The 20,328-nt window shown below is 39.5% G+C and overlaps 3 protein-coding genes across 3 annotated transcripts; all 3 read right to left on the bottom strand.

The window, feature by feature from the left end:
* Positions 1 to 661: 661 nt before the first annotated feature.
* On the bottom strand, positions 662 to 11,146 carry LOC106178309 (cationic amino acid transporter 4). Its single transcript, XM_013561432.3, has 6 exons — positions 10,846 to 11,146; positions 5,584 to 6,472; positions 4,270 to 4,993; positions 2,778 to 3,810; positions 2,017 to 2,125; positions 662 to 1,702 (listed from the first exon to the last, which is right to left on the bottom strand). Exons 2-6 carry the CDS (start codon positions 5,801 to 5,803, stop codon positions 1,428 to 1,430), a joined length of 2,361 nt encoding a protein of 786 aa, XP_013416886.2. The 5' UTR covers positions 5,804 to 6,472; positions 10,846 to 11,146; the 3' UTR covers positions 662 to 1,427.
* A 1,934-nt stretch (positions 11,147 to 13,080) lies between these two features.
* On the bottom strand, positions 13,081 to 14,296 carry LOC106178280 (uncharacterized). The gene is made up of 2 exons (XM_013561403.2): positions 14,114 to 14,296; positions 13,081 to 13,400 (listed from the first exon to the last, which is right to left on the bottom strand). The coding sequence occupies exons 1-2, from the start codon at positions 14,228 to 14,230 to the stop codon at positions 13,161 to 13,163; spliced, it is 357 nt and encodes a 118-aa protein (XP_013416857.1). The 5' UTR covers positions 14,231 to 14,296; the 3' UTR covers positions 13,081 to 13,160.
* Positions 14,297 to 17,406: 3,110 nt separating this feature from the next.
* On the bottom strand, positions 17,407 to 18,610 carry LOC106178308 (uncharacterized). Its single transcript, XM_013561430.2, has 3 exons — positions 18,434 to 18,610; positions 17,769 to 18,063; positions 17,407 to 17,526 (listed from the first exon to the last, which is right to left on the bottom strand). Exons 1-2 carry the CDS (start codon positions 18,548 to 18,550, stop codon positions 17,779 to 17,781), a joined length of 402 nt encoding a protein of 133 aa, XP_013416884.2. The 5' UTR covers positions 18,551 to 18,610; the 3' UTR covers positions 17,407 to 17,526; positions 17,769 to 17,778.
* Between the last annotated feature and the right edge of the window lie 1,718 nt (positions 18,611 to 20,328).

Below are 20,328 nucleotides of genomic sequence, written 5' to 3'. Positions count from 1 at the left end.
GGTGATTACGGGTACGTTGCAAACAAGAGAAGAGGTGTTGATCTGTCAATCTAATTGCATTCAGCGAGTGTTGGGTCGTTCTACGTAGACCGATCTACCAGGGCCGTAGCCTGAGCAAAATGCCAGGGGGGGCAGTAAGCGGACACGAGCGGGCGAAGCCCCCGAGGGGGGAGGGTGTGGAAATTTTTTAGAAACCATGTATAATACTGCACTCTGGTGCATTTTAACTGTTATTTATTGGTCAATCAGAAGTCAGAAATTGTGGGTTCATTTTGCCATAAGTACAGTCAATTTTCAACACAACACTCCAATTGGCCTGGGGGATAGCTCCCTCAGGGAGGGTGAGCTTTTTGGCATGAACTGAGTTGGCTAAAACAGTACACCTTTGTAAACAGATTGTTGAATGATTGTCTAGTGGCCATGAGTGCCTTTTCTCACAGAATTGATACCAACTTTGCAATTATTTTTTTTACCTTTTCGATTTTTTTTTTTTTGCACCCCAATTTCCAGGGGGGGAAGCTGCCCCCCCCCCTGCCCCCCCCCCCCCTCCCGGAGGCTACGGCCCTGTCTACGCTTCAATTGGAATGAGGCCTGGTGAGCCCTGGTCCCTAAATGTGATGCCAGGCAAAAAGTAAATGTATCCTATATGACAGAATATAAGTTGTCTTGAATCATTAATTTATAGGTCATTTGTAGTAAGGGCCACAATAAAATGATGATGGATACACGATAAAAAATACTACAGAATACTCAAACTTTCTACACGACAAAATAAATCGGCAAGACCTTAAAGTATAAAATCTTTAAGAGAGACAAATAGCGTAAGTTACATATCGTTACGGATTTGCTGCACACCATATTGCACTACCCCACGGGACGACGTCAGTTGCACCAAAATTTCAATATTGCACTGCAGTGTCCAATGCTTTTTAGAGGAATTCTTACATCAGTCTCATCTAACGCAATATTTTTGCTAAACCACTGGATTACGCTACGTATGCATGTATCATCCTTTTAAACATAAATATTGAATGAGCACGTTTTTAAATCGTCTAACAATTCATTTACGTTGATAAATAACGAAATATGAAAAAAAAGGTAAGGGAGAAAAGTCTGGGTTCCATTTTCTATCCAGATTGCATAAACACAATTTAAGGATTTGTTCAAGTTCCATGTAGATTACATTCCCAGTCTTAGATATGAGGTCCAGTCTACTCATTGTAGTTACAGGTAAAATAGACTCCTCGGAATTTGTTTGATGTCATAACCATATCACATACAGAGGTAAAATAGACTCCGAGTACACTGTGTGACGTCATAGCTATCTCACATACAGACGTAAAATAGACTCCGCGCACTCTGTCTGACGTCATAATTACCACACACCATGACGTACAATAGTTTCCTTGAACTGTATGACGTTATAACTATTTCTCAACTCGGGGTAAAATAGGCTTTTCAGGGCCCTGAATGTTGTCATATATGTCGTCAATGGAGTCCGACTCAGTGAGACCCTGGTCTTTGTCCACGTGGCTGTGACCTGACTGATATTTATTAGGAGGTTGTTGTAACATCAGTGTCTGTCCCAGGGAGGAGTAAGAAACGCCTGAGTGGGTCTCTAAAAGGTTATACGGGAAGGGGACGTCGGGTCGTTGAGCCTCATCACTGTGTTGCATCCCATAGCCAAAGTAGATGATGATACCTGAAAAAACGGGTATGCATGCTGGTCAAATTTCTAGGGGCGCCTTCACATATGTTTTACATATGTTGCATTTGTTTGTATCGACTAGGTTAATGTAAAGCCCTTATCACACTGATTGGTATGCTTCAGGAATACAGCTGCAAGGTTGTACTTTGGAGATTAACAACTTAACAGCTAAACTTTTGCATGAGAGAGTCGCGTGACGGTCATTTAGCTTAGGCAAAAATTCTATGTATGTTTTTTTAAAATTATTATCATTTATTTACCTTTTTCTTTTAGTACAACAAGATCTTGCAATATTTGTTTATACTCACCAAGTATCACCCAAACGGCCATCTTGAGCCAGGTTATGTACGACAGTTGCAGCATAAGTACAACATTGATTAGCATGCTGAAACTGGGAATTAACGGGACTAGGGGCACCTAAAATACAAATAGATAGACAAACACGTGAATGAATTAATGCAAAAAATGAAAAAATAATTACAGTGGCGGTTTAGGGAGGTGCCAGGAGTTCTTGACCCCTCTTTCCATTTCTTAAAAAAAAAAAAAAAACACCAATTGTCCCCTATTGAAATTAGAATTTTGACTAGCTTAATTATAGTTCTAAGCCGTACCAAATGACATCGTTCACCGTCTAAAATACCAAAATTTTTGCGGGCCCCGAACCCAGAGCCAAGAGCCCCCTCCCCCCCCCCCTTCAAATAATCCTGGATCCTCCCCTGAATTATAATTCAGGGTGAAAGGGCAAAGAGTTACACGGAGTACGTTCTTGGTATAGATAAATAGATGGATGGATGGGTGGATGGATGAATGGACTTCCACCCACATGCATGCATGAGGACAGAGAGTTCCTCGTGGCCTTCAAATTTCAAACAACAAGCAGTTATTAATCTTACCTTGAAATAATTGAATTAATCGTTCCTCACTGAACGCTAAAGAGTAATTTTCAATTAAAATCTTATTTTGAAGGTCTTGAATTTATCGTTCCTCTTAAACAGTATTTAAACTTAACTTGAATTTCTGGAATAAAGCGTCTCTCGCTAAACGGTAATAAATCGGTAATTAATCGTACCTTGAATGTCTTGAATTTATCGTTCCTCCTGTGCACGACCATGGTCACGTGACAGGAAATGATCCCGAGCACAGAGACGGCAATCATCAGGATCGCCATCCAATCATAGCGCCACTGGTCATCCCTCATATACAGCAGGGTCCCTGCTAGGCTTCCGGAGAACACCAAATGAAGTATGACAGCGCAAACCACCGCCAGTCCTGGTTTGCAAGACTTCAGTATCGGGATCTTAGTAAATTTGGACCTAAGAGCTCCAATATGTTTTAAACTGTCTAAAGGTTTTTTGGGCTTCCGGCGTGGTTTTTCGGTTGTTGCCTCCGATGAGGCAACGTCTGCTTTTCTCGGGACCTCACAGGGGTCATCTTGGTCGGTCTCTGGTTCCTGAGTGTCATAATCCCATTTTAATGTCTCTTTGTCGTCTTCCCTCGGGACCTCCTTGGTGTCCTTAACACTGTTTAACTCTACGGTGGTAACGGTGGAAGCGGTTTCACTGGACATCGCGGTGTCCGTGTCCGACACAGCGTCGTCTTTGATCGCTCCGTCCAAATGACTTACCACGTGTTCGGGCTTAGTGTCCTTGTGAATTGTAGCTTCGTGTCCTGGCTCAAGCAACGAAGACTGGTGCTCATCCTCCCCTCGTAAACGGGCAGTCTTTTGCTTCCGGGTACCAGAACTAGATGGCCTTTTGGGACTCAGCAATCCGTAATCTTGTAGCGTGGCAACGTCGGCAACAGAGAGAGGCTGATATCGAAATAAGAGAACACTGGCGGAAACGGAAGTGTACGCAATCAGCGTCCCTAGAGACAGGAAGTGGATAAGCGTCTCGGTCTCCATGACTAAGGCCAAAATGGCGGGAACCGGTATGCTTGCCAGTAGCGCCAATGAGGGAATATGCGCCCACGTGCCCACTCGCCGGAAAACCTTGAAGAATAGGCCATCGCATGCCATGGCGAAGATAACACGAGGCAATGAGAACATCTGTCCTGATATGGCGGTCGAGAGGCCAAACAGCGAGCCGACCAACACCATGTATCTATCAAAATGGAAAGTAAAAACATGGTGAAAATGGTATGAATCAAAATGACAATAAATGAAAGATTATGCCCAAAAAGTATATCACAAGGACAACTTATTATGCTGACTACCGAAATTTCAGGGAAATCTTGCTTTCGCCAAAAAAAGTAATGCGTTTTGTGCGTTTTTAGAAATTCCTGATAAGTGCTTCAAACATCGATCTTTTGTAGCTTGATTATAATTGCCTTGAAATAAGCTAAGGATATTCACTGACGTTAGCAAAAGCAAAGAAATCATTACTTTAAAGGGACAAATTCATCGCCAAATATTTGCGTAGCAAAGTTAAAATATTCAGGAAATTTCAATGCTTTCTGCTCAGTCGCTGGGCATATCATATTCCAAACCATACATTGTATGCCTTTAAAGTATCATCACCGGTCTAAATTACTTAAAATTAATTTTCTCTGTTGAAGCTCACCTTGCCCAAGGCAGTCCATTTACGGCCAGAGCAGCCGGGAACGCAGACGCCGGGTCTATAAGTTTATAGGGCAGTAGTGAAGCCAAGGCAGTAGACGTCCCAAAGTAGACGAGCAGTATGGTCCCTAGGGCTGCCAGAATTGCCCGAGGAACCGAGTACGCTGGGTTTTTAGCCTCCTCAGCCGCTATAGCAATGCAGTCAAATCCTATGTAAGCAAAGAATGCCTTGGCGGCGCCGTTTAGTACTCCCTCTACACCTTTAGGCAAGTATGGCAGACCGTCACGAGACTGCGTAAGATTCTTTATATCGCCATAACAGTACGATAGTATCGTCGTGAATAAGATGATGCTTAAATTCACAGCAGTCATCATGCTGCTTAACCTAATGGAAGGTTTGGCGCCACTGACCAGAACGAGGGCCGTAAGGAGAATGACTCCGAAAGCGAAATAATCCGGATGTGTCAGGAACACCTTGGACTTGGAAAGGTCTGGCGAAGAGTACATGAATTTCCAGACGTCATTCGAGCCCCATATGAAGTGACGTATGACGCTGCTCCAGCCACGTGCGAGGACGGCCACGCCCAGGAGGTACTCGAGGATGATGTTCCAGCCCACGATGAATGCCCAGAATTCCCCTATTGTCGTATAGCAGTAAATGTAGGCGGAGCCTGCCTTGGGAATACGGGCTGCGAACTCCGCATAGCACAGGGCAGACATGGAGGCCGCTGAAAAAAAAACATGTTGATCAACAAAAACTTTCGGAAACGTTCGGAAAAATGAAATTGTTTTTCAATAATTAAGAAACTACAGTATGTAATGTAGTGGGAAAATATTCAGTGTATATAAAAAGTAAAGAATGGTGGGTGCATTATCCACTAATGCTTGATTCAAATATTTACCTTAGGCCATATTATTTTGTAATTATTCAATTTTTTTTTCGAACTTTTTGGGTCGAGTGTGTTTATAAAGCGAGAGAACGGATGGGCGACTAGATGAAAAAATGGGCGTATGAAATAATAAAAAGACAACTGAAGAGACGGATGGAAGGATGGATGGATGGAAAAGGAAACGAGGGACAGACGGAGGGATAAAAATCAATGGATCAATGGATCGATAAAAGGATAGACAAAAAATGGACGGATCGATAGATGAATAGATGAATTAACAGACTGGCAGACAGGAAATATAGACAGTGAAGCAGTACATATCCACCCGCTTAGAAATTTCACAATGTTTTTTCTCGTTTTATGAAAGTGAATTGTACCAAATCTACTTATGCAAATAGGAATTATCTAAAAAAAGAGGGAACACTTACCCACTCCCGCAATGAGGAACGACACACAAGCGGCGGGACCCGCGTCGTAGCTCACAATACTGCCGTTGAGAACGTACACTCCTACTGCCATCATGCACCCCAAACCGAAGAAATAGAGCTCCATAGTGGACAGACAGCGCAAGAGAGGTGTGGTCAGCAAGTCGTGGTCCAGACGCTTGACCCGCATGAAGTTAGCACAAAGATTCTCGATAGCCTTCATATTTGGTGGGGATTGGTGTTGTGGTATGAGTTCAAATAATGCTGCGTAGCTGTGCCGCTGATGCTATATCACTCCTTACTGAAAATGTATTGCCCCATTCCCGTCTTCTCTAAACTTCCTGGGGTACCAAACCGCCTGGTTTGTTATTTGTTTAGAGAGCCTCGTTTGATTATTAGAACATTTCTAAATTCTTGAGCAACAGACATCACGTTTTTCGCGTCCACAACGAGCATGTGATAAGCAAAACTCCTTTTTCGTCTAAATATCCCCAAAGGTTGAATTCCATATATCGCTAGTTGCGTCATAAATCGATATCCAAATAAAACATTTCAATGAAGATAGCCTGGAACTGTTAACACCCACAATGTATTAATTAATGTCAAGACTCCGAATTGTTTAATATCCGCTCGAGGTTGGTGAGAGAGTGTGATAATGTTGTGCGCTCGTTCAAAACTGGGCATTGCCCAATACGCCAAACCTTAACGAGTAACGTGTGCACAATCTTCAACTCCCTTTTCAACTTAAATCCAATTCCGAGTTCACATGATAGCCGTGTATCCTTTAGATCGCAACTTTATATCCTGCACTGGGCACAATGCGACATTGAATTCTCCGTTCGTTTTTGCTTTGCCGCTGTATAGAAGACACCCATTTGCATCTTAACAATACCTGAAAGACAATGACAATAATAATAATAATAATAATAATAATAATAATAATAATAATAATAATAATTTATTAGGTAAAATTGCAACCCTAAGGTTGAAGTTGTACAAAGAATGTTTAAAAGAAAATTGACAATAAACTATAAATTATAAAACAATAAATTATTTCTAAAATACTACAAATTAAAAAGAAAACAATATAAATAGAAAACAATAATGCACATTTCTCCAAACAAAATTCATCGTTATATTTCATCTTTTGGCCACCTTGGATTATCCCATACCAAAGGAAGAACCGGCAATATTATAATGACATCACTGATTATATATTGGGACACGTGTATTTAGAATTCTACAGGTATTCAATAGTAATATTTGACCCGGGATACATATTATATATTTACGAGTTGTGGTTTTAGCAGCTCTCATTAATAGATACACTATATGTAACCATCTCTCATTAATATGGCAATACATAATGCGTGGCTTGTTTCGAGTGCGGTTCTAGCAGCTTTGTGGTAACTTTATAAGATAAATGGCATCCATATAATACAAATAAGTTCCACAATACATAGAGCATGCCTAAGCATGATATAAGAGGCTTTGTGCGACGTACAGAAAGTTAATGGGAAGTTATGGTGAAGTGGAAGAAAGGAGAGAATCCTTGGGGGGGGGGGTGTTTATAATCATGAAAATTTATCTCGTTTTGCAGAAAATCATCTATCTGACCGAAAAAATAAATCCGTTAGCTATTGTGTTTACTATTGTATTGATTGTAAACTTGCATTTCAACGTTTATCGCCGTTTTTTTTCAACTTTCAAGATTGACGAGATCCTGAATCTTTATTGGTTTTACGCATATCTTCATACCTAATCAACCTAATCAAATCTTTAAGAAGTATATACCTATGGATGAATATGTGAGATTGTCAACGATATTGCTCGTTTGTAAGCTATCAGATTGAGAAACTCCACTGAAAGTCTATAAAATCAGAAGAAAGCCATTTAAAATAATTTTGTGATATCATTTAACTACTGTAATGTTTTCAACCAGCTTTACAATGTCATGCTTTTCTATTACACAGGTCTACTTGTACCTCCCCTTGTCATATCCAAGATATCGCCTCCCCCCCCCCCGCCCACATCCCTCCCTCACCAGCACACACACACACACACACACACACACACACACACACACACCCAGTGCCATGAGCGTTCACACGAAGTCCGACCATTAATAACACCAGCCTTTTATGAACCGTGAAATCGGATAAATAAAACGGTAAATTACGGGAAATTAATTTCCTTAATTTCCGTCTCACTTTTCTCTTAGTGACTACGGACTTAATTCCATTCCTGTACAAGTGCAATTGCTAAATGCATTCCTATGTGAAATGAAAGTATTCCGTTGATGAAATAGTCCAAAAGGGTTTTTTTCGTGGAATTTTTGCTCAAAAGAAAAAGATACCCACGCGTTAAAGGAAAAAAAAAGTTACCTTACGGTCTTTAACTTTGAACATTTGCTTTATGACTTACTGTTTTTTTGTTTTTTTTTAATAAGCAAAAGCCAACTGATAAGCCATGCATTCCTTGACTTTTCACGTTTTGTAATCATGATGTATAGACAGAGCTAGTTATCCATACATGTATAAAATATATGTGACACGCTCAAATCATAAAAGCATGTAAATTTAAAGGAAAAATTGGTCGTTAAAGGCAACGAAAGGAGCTGAAACTATCACTTCATTTCACTCTTCTCATTTAATAATCCCTATTTCCACGTTTATCAAACATCAAAATCTTTTACAAGGAATGTAGTCTGCCATGCATTAACCCTGGCAAAAAATTTAAAGTCAAACGCCAAGATGTCATTTAGATGTTTCGTTTGCCATTTACTTTTTGCTTATGGCTGCCACACTTAATGGGTTCGGTTGCCCACGGACCTAACTAAACCCCCTTTACACTGGACGGCGTTTTTTCTGTGTCCCGTAGTACGGTCCAGTTTGAGAGTAAAAAAAATTACGTGCCGACAACTGGCCGATCATTGAGCATTCATTTTGCAACCAAAGCGTTGCCTGTGCCTTCTTTCTACGACCTCAGCGATGCCAGTTTCTTGGTTGCACTAAGGACACAGAAAATACGCCGGTCATCGAAATGGGTTCAAGAGAGTCGTAACTGAAGAACACCTCACGCCTCTTTGTATGTTAAGTGGCGCGCACAATGTTAACCCTCACAACAATATCTCTCATCCGTTCAACCTACAATAAAGGTATCTCCACTAAACGACCCTACCATCGGGATAGATATTTATTCACCCATATCTCTCCCCATCTTTCATATCATATCATGTAGGCACGAATACCGGTTTTCGGAATTTGAATAGGAAGGTCGCAGACTTTGCTCGGCATAAACAGGACGGGGGGGGGGGGGGGGGGGGGGAGTGACATGTAAGACAATTTATAAAAATACATAAATAACTTGGTATTGTGTTGGCTGGTATTATCAATAATCTCAAACGGCAGTTTAGGTATTTTGAAAAAAATATATATATAAGTATATATATAAAAAAGACCCATAATACCCATAAACCCATAATATTGATGTTTATTTTCGAGACAAAAATAGCACTTTAGACTCCAAAAATACCATATTTATCTCATTTTCATATTTATTTTTCTCTACCATGCATCTCACTGGGACAGACAGCGGTGGCAGGATCGAACGTTTTGGGGTAAAAGATTGATTGGATGCCACCCCCCTATCCCTAGGTTTAGAAGGACCCCAATTCTCCCCTATTCCCCCTCCTGTCAGACGTGTAGAAAGGAAAGAAGAAAAAAAAAAAAACAAGCAATTTTTTAAATCCCTTTGTCCTACGTAACTCAAATTACTATCCTCGAATACTGCTTTATATTTGACGAGCGGAGCGAGTCACAATTTTTTATCCTTGTGGCCTCCTTTAGCAAATCCTGATTCTACAGTACCAGTGTTCATGGCTCGCTTATCACACTCATCTTGAAGACATTTTTGTGTGCGATGCTGAAATCAGGGGCAGGGGGCCACATTATAATATCATATCAGTGGCGAATACGTGGCTATTAATGCCAATTACAATAAACCACGCACGAGATATTCATCATATTTTAGACCCAATGTTGACTTACCCATACCTAGGTACTTATTAATCACCGATTTGTAAAATAAACGTATCAGATAGCTTATACTGAATTGAGGCTAGGGGGATAGGTATTCCAAAACAAATGGATCCAGAAGCTATTTCACGCCTCCAGGGGTTCATAATGGGCAAGTGACCCTCCAACATCAAAACCCGGAATAACATCCAGATCGAGACAAAGTGACATATGCAAGCAACTCCTCATCGCTTTGCTTTAAAGATTACAGTCGAATTGTCATCTTCTACTGTCTCATATTAATCTGCACCCCTCCCCTCTGTAAGCAAAATCGAGAATCAACCAGTGTGCCTTCGTCTAAAAATAACTTGCCATGATAATTTAGAAGGTATGGTGCTGAAATTTATTCAGTTTAACTGAGGATATTTAGGTTGCTGCAATTCCTTTTTTCATTTTTAACCCAAACCCGGGTCTCTTCTTAACCCGGATCTTTTCTGTGGGTTATAAGCAGATACAAGCAAGTTCCTTCATACGTGAAGAGATGTTAGGATGCTAGGTAACCGTGGTGATATACGCTTTATTCAGTATTTTCGTTTTTAGGGGCGTTTTTCGTTGAAATGCACCTTCTACATGTATGTCAGATAATACACTGCCACCCTCTAGCGCTATATTTAATGCCTTGGACACCTGTCGCTCGAGATGTGCTGGCATGTAACGCTAGGGGTGACAGTGTGTTATCTCGCACACAAGAATATTAGGGGCCTTAGTATATAGTATACAAACACTGGGCTTCCCTGCAAGTCCTTTCGCGAAACGGGCTACCATTATCAGTGTAGCATTAAAGACGTTCAAGTTTTATGAGAGAACCTTGTTTTGCCAACCTAGCAGAGTGTAGCATAATGTCAAAGCTGAGATAAATATGACACTATTTAAAGTTCGACATGAAAACCGGTGCTCCCTTTTAATAGCGCGGGGGTCTACTACTTACTTGTATATTACAGGGCATATACGTGAGGCTAGGCCATATTATAGCTACATGTACAATGTATATGTTTTTGTTCGGGAGTACATGAAGAATCGCGAGAATCAAGATTGAGAACAAAGTCCTATATACCATGGAAACCCCACATCTCTTTTTTGTTAATTAATTCTATTACTTAATTCTACTCTACCAGTGGAGCCATTTTATTCAAAGTATTCACGTGCGTCTGATAGCCTTACATTGTAACATAAGGTCGACGCGACTTACCTTGAAGCCGCGTGGTGTATCAAGCACTGGTTAACTTAAAAGAAAGACATTTCTCCACCACAGGTGTCCATGAATGTACTAAGTTCATGTTGTTCGACCCGTTTCGGTCTACTCATTCCCCGCCAGAGAGTGTGGGTGGCATACACTAATAGATAAAGCTATTAATGGTACATTTTGCATGTCATTACAATGCAATTACATGTACATAAGCGAGTACAGCGTATAGAATAGATCATCATCACCAGGGACGCATATGCGCCTAGCCTCGGTACGAATATATTGCCCCAGTATGTATATATAACTGAGGTGTTCAGTAGGACAGCCACCTATATGTAACAAGGATCCCTCCGCACGCGAAGTCAGTCTCTTCGTAAATACCTGTGTATTGTGTGCAAAAGCGGCAACTGGAACGTCCTCCGTCACGCTCTCGGAGCGTCGCCGAGCTCAGGCCGTCGAAAAAAAATTGCATAGTCTTTTCATGCTTTCTTAATACCTTGTTTTTAATATTTACCATCGTAACTGTAATATGCGATCTCAACCAATGAATAAAACGTGTTAATCGATAATTTTGCAAGGTTGAAATTTTGATTTTTTTTTAATTATAACCTTTCTTTAACTCTAGTAGGCCTACTTCTACTGGTACTGTCCTCATATTTCGTCCATAAAAATACACTTTTTGGTTTTCTATAGTTCTAACATATCTTGTAATGCAGTCATACCAAAATAGTTTTATTTGAAAATAAATCCCCCCCCCCCCCAACCCACATGAGGAAAGTTCAATTTAAAAGACCTCTAAGACAGTCTTTAAACAACGGTCTGATCGCGTAGCGTTCGAGCCACGTCACACCTGTCTCGCGTGTGTTTGGTCCCGTGTTCAACGATGCAAAACGCATCTTCCAGTGATACACATGCGCAGTTTGAATTTACTTAGATGTACGAGTAAGATTAAAGCCGATTAATTAGTGTACCTTTGCTACTGGGCATCCTGCCACCTGCTTCGTTTATCTGATGGTCTAACTAAAGGCTAGAAGTTACTCGACTGGAGGCATCTTCAAAATTGAATGTGACTTAATTTGATATGTAAGGTACATCGATGATACTTTCAGCAGTTTTGAGTTCAAAAAGGGCTGAATAAATTTTTAAGACTGCATTAGTTATTCTGGATGCGAAGGGCAGTTTATGGCAATGAGCATTTCGGTGTTTTATCCCCCCCCCCCAAAAAAAAAAAATCAAATATAAGTATGCCATGAGAAAAAAGACCCCAACATTCAATTATTGACGAATGAGGCAGGTGAACCACTGACAGAATATAAAAACACAGCGCTCATAATGAGTATGAAACACAAGAGATGACGTTAAAACTTTCACCGAGATAGCATCCTTTAAATATCCATTTACGTGTAACTGTAAACTTTTTTATCTTCTTGTGTCATCAATAAATTAACTCTATCTTCCAATACCCTGCGTTATGAGACGTGTGAGCCATGAAATTGGACTGTGTTTCAGGGGCGGATCTAGGATTATTTGAAGGGGGGGGCGTGGATGCGAAGCGGACCCCCCCCCCCTCCCCCACAACACACACACACACACACACACACTTGGCGTGGGGTTCGGGGCCGCCGAAGGGCCCCAAAAATTTTTGGTATTTTAGAGAGCGAACGGTGCCATTTGGTACGGTTTAAAACTATGATTCAGCTAGTCAAAATTCTAATTTCAAGAGGGGACCGGAAATCTAAATCTGCCATTGTGTTTATTCCTGGGATCCAAGACTACAGGTACAATGCTGCGACTCCCCCTCCGTGGTGTGGTGTGGAGAATTGAATGTGTTAGGTGTGCCAATTTACAACACCTCCGCGCAATCGCTCGCTACTTATACTAGTGTGTGTGTGTGTGTGTGTGTGTGCAATCACACCAAGTCTACATGTGTGCCCTTGACACACCAGAGTCTGACTGGGAGTGCTACATGCAGTGGAGAAATTGCAAATTATATTTATCTTTCAAAGCCTTTAATCTTTTAAATCTTTCCCCCCTAAACCAGAGGCCATGACCCTGAGCCTTGGTTATTCTGTTGTAATTTAACACTCGGAACTATATCCTCATTTTGCTAATGGAATACAACATCTATTAAAATGGAACACTCGGCATGACGGGAGTTAAATATTTCATCCACCATTTCAATATTTCACTACCTCTCTCTCTCTCTCTCTCTCTCTCTTACAAAAAACAACAAACTTGTTTACAATTTTAAAAGCCACTTCGCATTTATTGACATTTGCGAGGCAACATAAGATAGCAAACAATCAACAAATCACAGCTTAATATTTGCCGTAACTGTCGTAGCCATATCCGTTGTATCCGGCATCATAGCCAGCACGGTAGCCATATCCGGCACCGTAGCCATATCCGTCAACGACGGTGCGGCGGACGGCGTATCTTGTGGTTGGGACAGAGACGACGTTGCTGACGGTTCTGTAGCCGCGGACTGGGACGTAGTCGACGGTTGGGACCTGGACGGTTCTGTAGCCGTGGACCTTTCTGTAGTCAACAGTTGGAACCTGGCGGATAAACGGATTGAGATAAATTAGCGTTTTAGGTGGAGAAAGAAAAGCTGTATTCAGAACTGTGGGCTAACTAGTCCGCGGTCCAAAGCTTGCCGCTAATTGACAATAATTAGATATCTCGTGGGGAAGTATTCAAGTGGGTCAGCCATATTTGACCCTCGGACTAGTTAGTCCTCTATTCTGGTTAGTCTTAAGATTAAGATAAGATTTATAATACAAAACTTTAAAAACCTATCATTTGATTCTCCGACTAGTCCATTGGATAAGTGCTCACTTAAACCTCGATAAGAGCGAACAAAGTTTTGAACTGGCGTATTTTAAAAACAACACCGATGAAAATGAACAAATTTTATGCTTTTGCTGTTCGTCTTTTGTACAGCTCTTTATTATTTTCTTTTCGTGTAAAATTACCAAACGATTTCTTTGAAAAGAATGTGGTTGCAATATAGAAATACAGCAAAAACTTGAAAATTTCGTCATTAAAAATTATCAATATTTTAAAATGAATGAATCCGACACGAATATATAAGCGACAAACTTTTCAAAATAATCGAGAGGCCCATTTTCAAATTAGACACAATTTCGAAAATGAAAAAAAAAATAACTGTATCGGTGAAGAATCTTCTTCCAACAAAATTTTCAAGACCGACTAAGTTTTCACATTTTTACCGTGGATAGATACATAAGAAGCAAAGAGATGGACTTACGCGGTTCACAACGACCTTGTTGTGGTAGGTGGTAACTGGCTTCACGTGGGACCTAACCCTTGGGTAGACGGCGGAGGCAACGGCCACGAGGGCAACGAGAGCGATGAGAACCTTCATGTCGGCTGGAGAAGTCGTCCTTTGGAGTCGTCAAAATGCGAACTGCTATTCCACTGGCAGTCGCATCCTTTTATACCCACACCTTCACGCTTCAAGGACGCTGCTGAAATTAACGACTTGCTGGCACGTTTGGTTATATTGATTTTATGCATGGGAAAATGATGACGCTCCTCATGCCAATCCATAATTATGGTTTATATAACGGCAATGGAGCACGGAGATGAAATGGGAGTTGGGGTGGGGTACTCTCATATATCAGGGGTATCCAAATTAAAGCATGCGATGCACTTATTTTGTAACAGCCTACTAGCGCACCTGTGCTCAGAGAATAGTGGTTGGAAGGGTAGGATTTAAGGGGCCTTGATTTTTCAAATTATTTTAAATACTGATTAGTCTTTCCATCAAATGAAGCAAACTGTATCACTTAGGTCCAAAATTAAGAGGGAAAAAACCGACCCTTACAGTGTAAGTTCCTTGTCGCTTTGGCCGAGACCATTGTACATGTATTTAATCAACGGAAAGTAGACAAAGTGGAGAGTTATAAAAATGTCACATTTCCTAAACCTTTCTTTATATTGTTTTGTTTAAGACGAAAATGTAGAAATAACTTGGTAATAAAGAGAAAAAAGTAAAACATTGGAAATCAGCGAAAGCTTTTTATTTTTTAAAACATATTGCAGCTTTGTCACTGTTTTTATCAATTAAAGGTGACTGATAGAGATGCACAGTGCTAGTTTTGTTTAGATATATCATCAAAACTAGGACTATAAACAAAGTAATAATTAATTTGAAAAAAGTACATTATTTAATCGAGCTAATTTATGTCTGAAAATACTTAGTATAGAACAATAATATATCTCACCAGCAATGTGTATTATAAACGCCCCCACCCAGTAGAAATATGTTGCAAAATATGCTGATATGATTAGGGTTTAGATGGCGTTAAATCTTCTTATCACTTATTATTGAAAAATATTTATAATATATCTAAAATGCATTATTATTATTTTTTTTTCATACCGTTTTTTTATATTCAGTGCCATATCTCTCTCGGAATTTCGCCAATTTGTATCAATCAATTTCAAGACAGTTACTCGTCGCCATTAAAACCCATCCCAAGGGACAATGAATAAATTCTTTTGTCATTTAATGAATGTCATATTCTTTATGAATTGTCATTAGGGAACAAATACCGCTTGACATTAAGAATCGACTGAAGCACGCAGATTGCGTTTGTGAGACGAGATCTACATTCAAAGGGTCACGTGATAGCGTGCGCAGTCTCGTTGCGCTGTTAAGAAGAAATCGTTGCGTAATCAATAGCTAGGGCAAACAGAGGACAGTCTCTCCGCCTCACCCGTCCACCAAACTCGCACGTCAACGTGTCAATGACACCATTTGCCAGCAACCTGGCCGGGACAAGCAAGCATGTATCTTAGAGGATCGGAAGTGGATCTGTGGTACCGGTGAAATCCAAACAGTAGAACATGTTTTGTGTTTTTGTCCCGTGGCAAGCTCTATACGCAAGGAATATCCTGCGTTAGATTTTAGCTCGGTAGAAAAATCCTTGGAGAGGCAGGCCTATGCACGATGTGTATCATTTGATATGCTGTAAATTGTTTATTTTCCTAATGCTAACATTATGTTATCTTTTTATTAACATATATTAAGGCCATATTGCCTCGACCAACTTGAGTATAATTATGAATTTATTTTTGTTACACTGATTGTATATACATTATGTATATTCTGAGCTTGTGAAAATACTTTGTACTTTCTGCTCACGTTGGAATAAATTATCTACTTATCTGTCTACCTACCGGTAGAAAATATTTTGTTAAAAGTCATCCGAAAACTGCAAGAGAGGCAAAGCCGTGAGCAGATCAATATATTTAAATGTGTGTAATTAAGGAAAATGTTTGTGCTATAATCTACACCCTGTACACACAAAAAAAATAAAACTTTGAAGAATGGGCCGTTTTCAATGTGTAAAATGGGAATGAATCATATTATGAAGAAGAATTGATTAACAGCTTTAAATAATTCATTTATTAAATTTGATAGATTTGTCCTTAAAAAAGAACATAAAATTTGCAGAAAGGCGTGCATGACAAGTTAGTTTTGTTGTTGTGAAAATTTCCCTTTTCTTACTGGATTATGCTGAATATATTACATCCTTCTATCTTAATGAATTTTGTCTATGGCCGCTTACATATGATTATTCTTTGCTCATAATTTAGATGCCACAAATGCACCTCGCGTTAATTCGTGTTCATCTCTTTTGTTTGCTAGTCTTAAAGCAAACGAAATATTGTGTTCTTCAAATTTTATCTTCATATTTTAATTTCGGGCTTGTAGTCGATAAATACCAAGTACTTTGAAATTGCCAATAGCTACAGGGGCGGATCCAGGATTATTTGAAGGGGCGGTCCGCGGATGCGATGCCCCCCTTCCACTTGGCGTGGGGAAACTTTTTGGTATTTTAGATCGCAAGCGGTGCCATTTTGTACGATTTAGAACTATGATTTAGCTAGTCAAAATCCTAATTTGAAGAGGGGACCAGAAATCGAAATCCTCCACCAAGCTATATGGCCATTGCATCAGTTATAAATCTATAACTCTGTGTACAAGAACTGCATAAAATTATTTCAACATGAGGCTTAATGTCTTACAGTTTGTGTACTTGGCGGAACGACTACGCTGTCTTCATTAAAAAGCAAGTCCCAAATAATTATTAGCCATTTCAAATGTAAATGAGTAATTTTGATACGGCAAGATATATATTTCTGTCATCGGCAAAGGAGGCGGGGTTATCAAAGAAGTGGGTGGGACCAATTATACATATATGGAAACTGGGTCATGAGTGGCATATGTCCCCATGCCTAATAGCAGCGCTTGGTTGACTACTGTTATTACATGTCATATTTACTAGCCAGCTATGACCATATTATCAACAATGTACATCAGTGATGAACTACTAGTAGTTGTTATCACACGGGAGATCGTTTACTGCGCAAAAAAAATAATAGTAATAATTGAATTAAATTAGATTATATTTGATAAATTTAAAATGTAAGTCAATACTTCCTAGATCTTATTAAACTTTTTAAAACTAAATCATATTTTGTCCATCAAGTAAGAGATATCAAGAAAATGATAAGTCGAGAATGATAATGTGTTGAGCAAGTTCATATTTATTGCTTCAAAGAAGTGATGAACAGAAATATCAAAAAAATTATGTGAAATGGCGAAGGCGCTTTCGTTGCGTATTACTGAGATGAGCTTGTTGATTACATCTGCAAAGAAAAAAGAAAAAAAAAAACATTAGAGCAATTCGTTCATTTATCACGGTAAACATCTACTTTAAAAAGAATGGGGAATGTTCTGGTGAATCTACTATAGTTTCGAGTTTTGGATGGGTTGTAAAGAAAGAATGTGAACGTAATATTTTATATATCTAATTATTTATTCCTTCATTTATCTAGTTTATTTTATTTTTCTGAGACTGGGAACAGTAACAAAATATTTTTCAACATACCAGATTGAGTTTAATATTTGCCGTAACCAGCGTTGTATCCGTATCCGGTACCATATCCGGCACCATAGCCGTATCCGGCGTTGTAGCCATATCCAGCATCATAGCCATAGCCGGCATCATAACCATAACCAGCACCATAACCAGCACCAACAACGGTACGCTGGACGGCGTATCCTCTCACTGGGACTGGGACGACGTTCTCAACAGTTCTGTAGCCGTGAACTGGGACAACATTGACAGTTGGGACCTTGACGGTTCTGTAGCCGTGGACCTTTCTGTAGTTAACAGTTGGGACCTGAAAGGGGGGAATATCGATAGATTTCATCCCGTAAATATTCAATCCTTGCTAGCTGTTAATAGTTGGAAGCTTACCACTGGAGTATGTATCAGATTTATATATGAGGCTGAATTATAATTACTATACCTAATTTTGCAATTATGTCGTTAATTGTTTCCTCCCAATTGCAATCAAAATATTAAATATATATAAAAAATTTAAAAACGACAAAAAAGAAAAAACCGATTTTTTTTCATTACAACGTTTTTCAGCAGAATTACCGCCACCTATACTTTATGCTCTATTAATATTGTCTTAGACTTTGATTATTGGTTAACCCCCCTCCCCCTCCAACGGAAACCTATTTCCACCAGGGTTATACACTCACCTTGTCCACAACAACTTTGTTCTTGTAGGTGGTGAAAGGCTTGACGTGGGTGGCAACCTTTGGGTAGACGGCGGAGGCGACGGCCACGAGAGCAACGAGAGCGATGAGAACCTTCATGTTGGCGAGGTAGAGGTGCTGGAGTCGTCAGAGATGAGAACTGATTTTGCCTAAGAATCTGCGGGTCTTTTATACATGGTTTTCCCTAATTTAAATGTAAGAGGATTAAGGGTGTGTTCTTATGCAGTATGATTTAATGATGATGAACATGACACCCATTTGGTCACAGTTACGAGCAATGGTACCAACGGCACATCCCTGGCAGAGTTGACGTGCAAGGTTTTGAATGCAAATGATATTCAAGTCCTCCTCTCTCTTTCTGAATGTCTCTGTGTCTCTCTCGCCTTCTCACACACATCTCTCTCTCTTCTCTCTCTCTTTCTCTCTCTCTCTCTCTCTCTCTCTCTCTCTCTCTCACACACACATACATACACATTTTTTGACTATTATTTTCAAATGAAATAAAATCAGTTAGAGTCAGGGATATTTCTAAAATGAAAAGCAAAGAAAGAATCAAATGTATAATCGACAGGTGAACTATTTGCTTCTTTATTTTATAAACAGCACTGTAGGCCTCACCAAGGCCGATTTATATACTTATCAGACCACCATAGAATAAAAATTCGGTATATTCTACATACATGCAAATACACAAGCGCAAACATGCGTGGGCCCTTTCACAATTAGTAGTATTTGCATTTCTGTAAACCATGACTGTGTGTATACATTCTAAATAACCAATTAACTTGAACAAAAAAACGGCAGGCAATTCCTCTTTGAAGTAAACATTTATCACAATTCTATACAAGTGCAAAAGTGTCAAACTCCATCTATCATCTTCAAAACATTACACGATACCACAAATGGCATTGACTCAATCTTCCTAAAATAATTTCTCCAAGGTCCTCATTCTATTTTCAGGACGCTGCAAATCAATACATCATAAGACATGATGTTCTAATTCATTTGAATTGCTATTCATTATATCAAAAATAAGTATTCAGAAATCTCTCTCTCTCTGTCCAATTACAACAAAAAAAAAAAAAAAATGTGACATTTCTACATATTAGGGCCTATATCTACTTTTTCCCCTTTGTCAATCCTCAAAGATTTGTATATTTTTCATTCCATTTTCTAAATATCTCTTAAATGTATTATTAAAATTTTAACCACTGTATTGTGATTTTTCCCTTCCCATTATTGAGTTTAGTTTCTTATGAAGATTTTATTTTGAAGACAAATGGCTATTTGAAATAATCGTAGACGTGGCGAAGTTCAACATGGAACATATAAACGCAAAAACAATAGCCATATCTCAGGTGAAATAGATATTACTAAAATGTCAAAATATTTTTAAAGCTACATGTATGTACGATAAATACCACTTTCTCACTGTTACTATTGTAACTAGCCTCGAGCTAAACCTGTTAATCGTGCATTCTGTCCCCGTATAAGCATTCTAGTAATCATTTATGCGAAACATCAACGGTACATTCAAATTAGACTTGAATGAGCGTTGTTTCTTAACGACTGCCTACAATTGGTTTATGAGTTCTCACACGTGTCTTAGTGTGCGTGAACCCATCTACATTAACATTCCGGCAATCTAAATTACCATCTCGGTATCAAATTAGGCAAAGCGCTTGGTCAAACAAAGGACAAACCTAGCTGTATATGTTTCTTTTGAAGAAGTTATTCTCCTCTGCCTCCCTTGTTTTATTTTTGACATGTCTGTCTGCCACACACTATTGCTGATAAAGGCCATGAGCTAAATACTTTGAAATCGGTTGCCTATGTACGCATTGTCTAGAGAAGAAAACGGGGTGGGGGGGGGGGGG

This window comes from Lingula anatina, chromosome 9 (assembly GCF_051362555.1).
Source record: "Lingula anatina isolate TDL-2025a chromosome 9, LinAna3.0, whole genome shotgun sequence".
Lineage (NCBI taxonomy): Eukaryota > Metazoa > Brachiopoda > Lingulata > Lingulida > Lingulidae > Lingula > Lingula anatina.
The sequence above is the reverse complement of the archived record's forward strand: the minus strand, read 5'-3'. Positions and strand labels throughout refer to the sequence as shown.